Below are 9,925 nucleotides of genomic sequence, written 5' to 3'. Positions count from 1 at the left end.
TCCCTGTCGATGTCGCGAACACCACCGCCCCAAGTAAAAAAAAAAAAAAAAAAAAAACCTCTCCAAAAAAAGATGGCCGTGGGTGGACAGTCACGGCTCCGACTGAATCTCATTTAGAAGGAGGTTTATGAGGATGAGGAGTTGAGATTTGTCTGTATGTGCTTTTGGGCCTACCCAGTAAGATTCTTTCCTCCCCAGCTCTGCATCTCGCTGTCATGCACGGCCGGCTCAACAACATCCGCGTTCTCCTGACGGAGTGCACCGTGGACGCCGAAGCCTTTAATTTGAGGTGAGTGAGTCTGGTGTAGGGCACAGACCGGGGCTGCTGTCACCAGCCTCCCATCGTCCCCGAGTGCACACTGCAGAACGGACTGCTACAGCACTGACCCGCTTTTGGTACCCTAGGTAGTTTTGGTTTTGTAAGAAACACTTTTAAGAAAAATTCTGTGATCTGTTATATGTCCTTTAGATTTATTCAGCATCACAGACTTCAGAAAATTCTTTCTTTTGTGTATGATGGCCTTGACAGACATAACTAATTTTTCCAACTTGTCTCATCAGAGGCCAGTCGCCCCTGCACATTCTCGGACAGTATGGCAAAGAGAACGCGGCAGCCATCTTTGATCTCTTCCTGGAGTGCATGCCTGAGTACCCTCTGGACAAACCAGACGCAGAAGGAAACACGGGTATGTAATGTGGTCTCACTGGCATGCCTAGCTTTCTGGAAGAACAACAGCTCAGATGCACGTGTCTTTGTCCAGGGGCATTCAGCTCGGTGCGTTTTGGCTGGCCTCTTGGATCATCTGTCACAGATCTCTGTTGTGGAATTTGGAAACTCTTATTTAGAGAGAGAGATTTTTGCTATAGGGCGCATGCGCTCACCGGAGAGACAGACAGAAAGCAAGAAATCACCCCCGGAGGGATGGGCATGCTGTAATCCCTTCTCTTCCATTCTCTCAGGATTTTGGGCACGCACGCACAGGTGCCCAGAGTAAGTTTTAAGTCTCTGGGTCAGGGACTCAAACCACGGTCAGCTACATGGGAGTCCAGTGATGAAACCATGACACCAACTGCTGGTCCCTGGGGTGTCTGATTTTACTACAACCACACCTGAAATGCATTTCTTGCTCCTAGGCCTTACCCATGTTCCAAACAGGCCAGGCCCTCCAACCAACCCCCGTTTTTATTGCCCTCATCTACCTTTAACTCCATCCAACCAGGACCCTACCCAGGCTCCCAAATTCTAGAGGAGAAATCAAATATAAGCACCTCGTAAGGGTCTTCTGAAAGAGGAAATGTGCCACAGTGTATGTTGATAAGCTTTGAAAAAGTGCCACGTTACATTCCGATACAGGCCGCTCTGTGGCTCGCTCTCGCCCCGCAGTCACAGTGTTCATTTGCGTAGCTTTCACAGCTTTCATGGACTCGCTCCACAATCGTTTTCTTGTTGAATACCCACAACGGCCCATAAGGGAAGTAGCACACATAGTCGTGTTCTCGTTTTCCAGATCAGGAGCAGAGATTCACCGGATCTGTGGCCTGGCGCGTAAGGCGGCTGGATCCCACGTGGCCGACTGTGCGGTCGGAGTCCTGGTAGCTTGAGGAACATGCCGGGTGTGTGTGCGTATGTGCCCAGAATCCCAAAAGGGGGGAGACATGGAGGAGAAGGGATAGCTCCATCACCATATCCCGGGGGGGGGTGCTTTCTCACCTCTCTGTCTGTCTCTCTGTCTGGTAACTGTACATGACCTCCAGCAAAATTTAAAATCAAACAAACAAAAGAAACAGTCCTAGTCCAGGGCTCTCTGAGCAACTGTGCTGCATTCCTGTTCATTCACCCTCACGCCAGACAGACAAAGCTGCGTGGCCTTTGGCAGCCGTGCAGTGACCACGGGGTGCTCTGAACCTGACTGTGGGGTCAAATAGCTCGTCACCCATTCTTGGTCATGGAAATAGATGTTGGCCTTGAAATATGACTGTGTTTTTGAAGCTGGGAGTGAAGGGCCTTAGCCTCAGAGGAGTCAGCCCCTGGGAGCAAGTGACTGGATGGAACGTGTGCTCAGGGAGGGCTTCACGTCAGGCTTCCAGAGACCTGGGCTCACATGCCTGGCTCCCTCACCCTGCAGGGTGACTGGATACATTTTCTAACTTCGCTATGCTTGTTTCTTACTTGGTGACAAGAAAAATAACCTTCATCTTTATTTAAAGAATTGAAGTGACGGTGACAAGAAAAATAACCTTCATCTTTATTTGAAGAATGTCTCTGGGAGAGGTAAGCGAAGGGGAACTGCCCTTTGCTGTGATTGTTAGTAGGAAGGCCAGCAGGATGGCCTTGCTGCAGCCTGGCTTCCCACTGGGCCTACAGCTCAAGGAGGAGTGGCCGGCCGCGTGGGGTTGGAGGACTTTCTGGAGCTTGTTCCTGTGCTGATTTTTTTCTCCATGTGTAAAGACAACTCACAGGTCTTTCGATCTAGTTATAGCGTATGAAAAGATGTCTGTCTTTTATGCAGGCCAGTGTTTTATGCCAGAGACAACAGAATTGTGTGTGTGTGTTTTGCTCTAAGACACTGGTGCTCACTATGGAGAGGCAGAGAGAGACGGAGAGAGAGCACTCCCCTACCTCCTCAACAGAGAATGGGACACTGACCCTTCTCCTCCATTTCTCTATCCTGTTGGGATTCGGGGCATGCACTCACGTGCATCTGGCATGTTTCTCAAGGCAAACCGGGTCCAGGTCTCAAACTGCAGGGTCAGCCACAGGAGATCCAGCTGCCCTAACCACCAGGCCACGGAGTGCGTTGACTTGTGAGCCGAGACAGCAGGGTATTTGCTCTTCAGCGTGGGGTCCCTGCCTCCGTTGTTTTGTAGCCAAAGCTCTACGTAGGCAGGAATGTGGCTCGGAATGGCAGCTGCTCTAGAATCTCGGTTCCCGTCTGAGCAGATGCTGCAGATGCTCCATAGCGGCCACAGCAGGGCCTCAGGACCCCGTGTGTTGATGGGGACTTGGCTAACAAGCGTCCTGTCCTTGGCTGTCCTCTGCCCACCCTCTGGAAGTGCCAGGCTGGGCCAGGTGGGAAGTACTCCTGTGGTTTGTTTTCCAGTGCTCCTCTTAGCTTACATGAAAGGGAATGCCAACTTGTGCCGTGCCATCGTCCGATCGGGAGCTCGTCTCGGCGTGAATAACAACCAGGGAGTGAACATTTTCAACTACCAGGTCGCCACCAAGCAACTTCTGTTTAGACTGTTAGGTGAGTGGCCTCCTTTTTGCTCCTCAGGGAAGCCCAGTTACCATGCCCATTCCCTTTGTGTCCATGACGACTCCCTCCTAGGCTGAACTGGTCATTTCTAGGGACCGTGCAGGACTGTCTGCGCATGGGATGAGGGGCCCTTGGGCAGTGTGGGGGAAGGTCACTGTTAGCAGTGTCTTTTCAGAGTGCTCCACCTTGGGGCCGTTAGTTTCCCACTCACACTGAACCTTCCAGAAATCCACAAGCTGTCAGCAGGCCACGCTTTCCATGTCCCCCTGGCTGGCTAGCTGCATACCCGCCCTCCTCTGGCTGATTCAAATGGCCTCCTGCTTCAGTCCCCATGGACTCTCCCTTCTGTGGAGAGAGCTCTTTGCTCTTTGATTTCATATGTGCGAGTCTTTACTCCTCCCTCTTGGGGTGGTGGGGATGGCTGGAGTGACCCGAGCATCTGCGCCTGTGCCGTGCTGCCACCACGGTGAACACGGGCAGGCAGAGAAACGGGTTCAGGTATACTTGGGAGTAGTGTGATCCTAGTGAAGGTGACTTCTGAAGGCCACACAGCTGGTCGTGGCAGAGCCAGCCTTGAAGCCCTGTGCCAGGCCTCCTGAGCACTCCGGACAGGTGCCATCGCAGTGCTGGCCCGTCGGAGGTGAGGGTGGTGCCCGGCATCCAGTCAGCCTGAGTGAGTGCTGGGGAGTGTGGCTGTGGCCTACGTGAGACTCCCATTATTTCCCAACCTGGATGTGAACGCAGAACCCTGTTTCCGAGTCCTTTCCCTCAGGACCCTCTCTGCTGGTCCCACCAAGGATGCACTCACTCCACCCAGAGTCGTGGGATCGCCTTTGTCTTGTCCCTGTCCCCCATCCCCTCACATCCTGCAGTTCCGTTCCATCACCGGGTCTTAGATGTTGCCTGCTCGGCTGCTCCTGTCTTGGTCTCCTCCATGCTCCATGAGGACTGGCCCCAGCCAGCCTCTTGCTGTGCACAGGCCTTTGCCCTATCCCCCATGCTTTCCATCCAGCCCTCCCTGACTCCATGGGCTTCCCGACACTGAGCGGTTCTCCCCAGCACAGTGTCCTCCGCAGTCCACCCGGCAGGTGCTGTCCGCTCTCTTTGCAGCAGTCCCCACCCATTGAAGGCACCGTCCCTTGGTGCCCCATCACTGCATGCGTGGCTGTCTCCTGGTCCATTCCCCTGTTTCCTGATCCCCGAGTATTGGCTGTGCAGGCCCTGTGTGACAGAAACCAGTCTTCTGCGTGTTACAGATATGCTGTCCAAGGAGCCCCCGTGGTGCGACGGCTCCAACTGCTACGAGTGCACTGCCAAGTTCGGGGTCACAACTCGCAAGCATCACTGGTAAGATCCCCATCATCACACATCAGAGGATGGAGGGGACATCTGCAGGTCTCTGTGCTTCCATCCTTCTCCATGGGAAAGCCGTGACCTTGCCAAGGCCCTCCACTCCAGTGTGACCAATGCTGTGAGGCAACACTGAGCACACCTGGGGGTTCCACTGAGTGCTGACACAGAAAGTAGGAGTGCCCAGACAAGAGGTTTTCCTGCTGGCGCTGCGGTACACAGGTCTCAGGCCTGTGCTGAGCCCCTTCCTGGGCTTCCTGCTTGCAGCAAAGCCAGGATGAGTTCTGCCCTCAGCATGCTTGGGTCAGGCTCCTTGACAAAGAACTGAGGAAGCACTCCATTAAAATGAGACAGTTTTGGGACTTGCAGGTGGTGTCATGGTTAAGGTGCTGGATTCCCACTTGGTAACCACAGTTCGAGTCCCAGACCCAGCAGCTTGGAAATCATGCCAGGTGGCGCGTGTGCTTGCATGCCTAAAATCTCAAGAGAATAGAAGAGAGGGCATTGTGGCATAGCCATCTGCCGGGGGGGGGGGGGTGATTTCACACATTTCCTGTTTCTCCCTGTCTCTCCAGCAAGTGCTCACACTATGACAAAAGCCTAAAAAATGAGAGTCAGACAATTCTCCTAGCATCGAGCTGCTCTTAATCTTGATCTTAAAAAAAAAAAAAAAGGCAAGCCCCTTTGATGTCACTTTAATTTAATTGGCTGGAATTTTGTTTTCGTGGACTGAAAGTTAGACGTGGATCGCTGTGATTTGGCCGGCGGCTGGCAGAGTTGACAGGCTGGCATGTCTGCAGGGTGCTCCCGTGGCTGCCTTCACGAGCTGGGAAGCCATTGCTCTTCACCACTCTCACATTTACTTTCTTTGCTTCCACAGCCGCCACTGCGGACGTCTTCTCTGCCACAAATGCTCGACCAAGGAGATCCCTATTATAAAGTTTGACCTGAGCAATCCTGTGCGAGTTTGCAACATTTGCTTCGATGTACTGACTCTGGGCGGAGTCTCTTAGTGAGCCCCCAGGAGAGTCTAGGAATGTCCCTGGTCCCCTCCCCAGCAGCTGCTCTGCTCACCAGCCTGGCCCAACCCAGAGCAGGAGCTGGCGGTCGTCTTCCTGCAGCAATAGCCTGCAGCAGTTAAGGACCACGGTGTGAGAGCCCACCTCACACGCTTGTGTGCTTGTCGGTGTGTCAGACTGTGATTGGTTTCTAGATGTCTCACTAATCGGACCAGGCCTTTTAGCCTGAATGGTAAATGTGATAGGAATTAGACCCCATTCTGCTAGCAACATACAAGGACACGTTGAAAACCATTTTCCCTTTCAGTAGCTTAGTGTCCATCTCAGAGCGTTCACGACGTCTTCCTGCCAGGCTGATGTAGAAGGCAGAGCCTAACAGAGCAGGTGGCTGGCTGCTTAACGAGAGCCGGCCTTACTCTAGGGTAAGTGGCTGCGGACTTTTCTGCAGTGTTTTCATAAAGATAATAGGATCCTCTTGCCCTGAAGTTTATTTGGTTGTGGTTTTTTTTTTTAGAGCGAAGCTGTATTTTTAGTGAGCTATATACCCTTTTAAAAAGGTGAAATATTTCTAAACAGGGTTCAAAGATGAGAGCTGAACAATTGTGGCCTTAACAACTGAAAGCTTTACCAGTGTCCCTGCTACCGAGATGTCAGGAGTGCAGGATGGCAGCTTGACACCTCCTAGCAGCCGTCTCGTTCTCTCGTCTTGCTGCGTCCTGTCTGTGGAGTCCTCAGTCACTCAGCCACTGGAGTGGTAGAGGAAATGCACTTTTATTGTGCTGCACTTTTATATAGCTGCGTCGTTGGTGATTCCAGTTTAGACATCCATATTCAGAAATGCCCTTCCACATCCTTGCATCAGTGATTCCAGTGATCAGCTTTGACTGGACCTCAGCTCACACTAATCTTAAAGGAAAAGCTCCTTCAGGGTGTCAGGAGCAAGGGAGTCAGACAGGCCAAGTGATAGAAGGGGAATTGATGACGCTTCAGCCCAGGGGCATTTCCAGCCTCTGGCTGGCCGGTCCCATTTCCTTGACACACTTGACTTGAATGCTTCTTGCTGAAACCTTCCCTGGGCATGCTGTGAGCGCGGCTGGCCCCGGTTCTGTGCAGCTCGCCCTGCCCCATGGGGGCCAGCAGCCAAAGGCCCTGGCCAGCCTCAAGCAGCTGTTTTGGAAGACTGTGGCTGTGTGCCGAATGAGGCCGCCAGAACTTCTCGCTGCTAGTACATATATTAACCCTGAGGTGTGAAGCTTCTTTTCTTTTGAAGGTTTGGCCAGTTGGTTTTTTTTTTATTTTTTTTTTTATTTTTTATGCACATTTAATTAAAAAATTCCACCACTGCTTTTAAAAAAAACACAAAAACTCTGAGATGAACAATATATGTTACACAATTATACTCAGAGATTAACAGTCTCAACCGAACATACTGATTTTTTTCAGACACGTAATAACCACTACATTTTTTTGCATTAACGAAGTATGAACATATGTGTAAAAGGGACTAAATATATTTTTTTTGCAACAGACTGTTCTTTTTTTATTTGTTTCTTTTTTGGATAGTGGTATGTCCTCTATGTTGCTGTAGATTTATACTTTCTTTTGCCTAAATGTGTGTAAAATGAGCTGATAAACCAGAGTGCTACTTTTTTTTTTAATATTTCTGTGATTTATAAGATATATATGCTTTCTATGTTAATATGAGCTTGTGCACAATGTTTAAAAGAAAATTAATTAGAAGAATCTCCCCGTCCCTGAGTCTATGACATATCTCATATAGAATTTTTATGGAAAAATTGAGGCATGTGGTCAGTTTCTATTTTCTGTCGCCCAAAAAGGGCCACAAGGAAGTAGGGCTTAGTTAGGTAGCTTGAGTCTTTAGTTAGGAAGTAAGATGATCATGGTTCAGATAGGAGTTGAGGTGGTCAGGATACACGTGCTGTTCTGCTGGTGTGGAGAGGGGAAGACGGCGATTTAGTCGGGGACGTGGCTGCTTGTTCCGCCCTTGCCCTGCCGTACAGATTTCAGTCACAATCTTGCCCATAATTGCACTTAAAAGTTTAAGATCATGTTTAAAATGTGTTGGTTGACACTTCTGTGTTTTCACAGAGCCCAGGGACAGTAATGGTACTGACCAGCTGTGGACTGGGGCTTCAGTTTGAGTTCCACACTGGCCTCAGTGCATTCACGTGGCTGGAGAAAGTAACGTGGCACAGTCTCGGAAGTCTCCCTGACCACGCTGGTGCTCCCTGGGCTGGCTGCGCTCGGTCCGTGGGTGGTGGCGCTCCCTGGCCAGGAGCCCCTCTGCGTTCTCTAAGCTGTCAGGACTTGCCTGCAAAACTGCCTAGCTGTCCTTGTTCGATTTTAATCAGTAGCTTAAGTACTAATAACAAAGGCGTAATTTTATTCATTCAGAAAGTTGCCAACTGCGAATGAGTAGAGCAGGAAGAATAAACTTTACTGAAAGATAATTTGTGCATCAGTCCACACTGTTGTGCCGAATTAGCTTTTAACTGCCTCTTGGTCACGACCAGATTTCTGATACAGCGTATTCTTAACAGTCATTTTTTTAAGAGGAAGGTACAAACTACGTGCTATATATAATTCAGATGGCTTAAACTAATTTGCTATGATCCTCTAACAGAAACTTCCCACAAACGTAAGTGCCTACACTTAGGACTTCGGAATTTTCAGTTATCTTTTTAGTGCTGTCTCACCGAATGATGTGTTAGAATGTGTTCCATTTGGAGTTCTGTGCCTGTACACCGTCCACCCCGTCCACCCCGTCCACCGGCTTAGTTGAGACTGCTCAGTTCACTTGCCACATTCTCTCCAAGGAGTGGGGTCCATGTGACCTTTAGTCCTCTACCTCAGAGCCCTGAGTCATTTCTGACCCCGTTCAGCTTCCTCACCGCTCTCCCTGAATGGGGCCGTGGAGCTCAGTGGCCCCGCCTGTGGTACCGCCCATTACTGCACTAATCTCGTCCAAGTCCAAGGCGCGGAGCGGAGTGGAGGGACAGTCTGGGGAGGGAGAGAGCCTTGACTTCCAGCTAGGTTTTTTTAATCCGGAGAGAAAGACACTTCTGAACGATGTGATGCTCAGACCCAAAAGGCAAACCAACGCTGCAGGTGACAGTGGCACCAACAAGTAAATGTAATGTTTCTATGGCAGACGTGCTTTCGTCCCTCAGGACAAGCCCCAGGAGAACTACCTGATGCGCCCAAGCTCCCGGTTCCCAGCAGGGAGAGCAGGAAGCAAATGGGAAGCGACCTGCCAAAGGGATCTGGAAGCCGCGTTCTCACTTTGTGGAAGTAACTGAGTGAAGAGCTCATCGGTGACAAGATGCAGACTACACACGCAAATTCCCAGGAGTTATAGATGCCTTAAAGACTATCGGGAAGATCATTGCCTGTACGGTTCTTTTTGTGTGTGGCATAAATACTAACTTCCTGTAACTGCCAGTGTGGGTTTCCTGTAGCTGGGGAGTTTTGAGGCGAGCCTGCTTGACTTAGTGACTTGCCCCTTGCGGCAGATGTGCGGAGGAGGCTGTTACCTTGATGTCCCTTTGTGATGTAGGGGAGGGCAGCAGCTGTGCAGAAGCTGCAGGCACACATTCGAGTGGATGACCTTGGCTTCCAGACCGTTCGGGGAGCTCAGTGTGGGAGGAGGGCATCATACCGGACCATGGCGCTTATCAGCATTGTTTCGTTGGAGTCCATGTAATGGAATGTATTTTTCAAATACTGATATTTGCATTTTCTGTAACAATTCCTTATAATAAAATGAGGTAAAATAGTGCACAGTGGGAACTTCAATGTGTAGTTACTTCTCATGCAGAAGTACCAATAAGCATTAAAAACAAATTTCAAAACATCCTGACATGCGAACAGATTTATTTAACGGCTGCACTCTAAGAATGTTTGAATTTCAATTTTCAGAAGCATACCGTTGATAGCAGTCAAAAAGCAGCTTTTTTTCTTTTAGGTTTTTGCCATAGGGCACATGTGCTGGCCAGAGAAAAGAGACAGTGAGGAGGTCACCCCTACTCCTTCATGGGTGCTGGCCACACTGCGGTCCTGCAGGATCTGAGGAATGTATGCACCCAGGCCTGGATTGATTTTCAAGCTGCTGGGTCCAGAACTCAAACTGCACTGGTCCATGTGGGAGTCCAGTGCTTTCACCACCACGCCACCTGCTGGCCCCCCAAAAGCAGCTATTATAGGCATAATTTTCAGCTGCCTAAATTTAGTGTGCACGTCTCAGCCCAGACTTCAGCTCATGATGATGTATGTGATCAC

General features: G+C 50.2%; 1 protein-coding gene across 1 annotated transcript in view; it reads left to right on the top strand.

The window, feature by feature from the left end:
- The window catches only part of ANKFY1 (ankyrin repeat and FYVE domain containing 1), a 118,640-nt gene extending 109,140 nt beyond the window's left edge, over positions 1 to 9,500 (top strand). The window contains exons 21-25 of the mRNA XM_006167603.2: positions 199 to 289; positions 562 to 686; positions 3,102 to 3,248; positions 4,514 to 4,604; positions 5,488 to 9,500. Of these exons, the coding sequence (XP_006167665.1) occupies positions 199 to 289; positions 562 to 686; positions 3,102 to 3,248; positions 4,514 to 4,604; positions 5,488 to 5,620 (587 nt within the window). The 3' untranslated portion in view covers positions 5,621 to 9,500. The remainder of the gene's footprint in view (positions 1 to 198; positions 290 to 561; positions 687 to 3,101; positions 3,249 to 4,513; positions 4,605 to 5,487) is intronic.
- Positions 9,501 to 9,925: the final 425 nt, after the last annotated feature.

Source organism: Tupaia chinensis, unplaced genomic scaffold, assembly GCF_000334495.1.
Source record: "Tupaia chinensis unplaced genomic scaffold, TupChi_1.0 Scaffold144899_1, whole genome shotgun sequence".
In the NCBI taxonomy this organism is placed as follows: domain Eukaryota; kingdom Metazoa; phylum Chordata; class Mammalia; order Scandentia; family Tupaiidae; genus Tupaia; species Tupaia belangeri.
The sequence above is the reverse complement of the archived record's forward strand: the minus strand, read 5'-3'. Positions and strand labels throughout refer to the sequence as shown.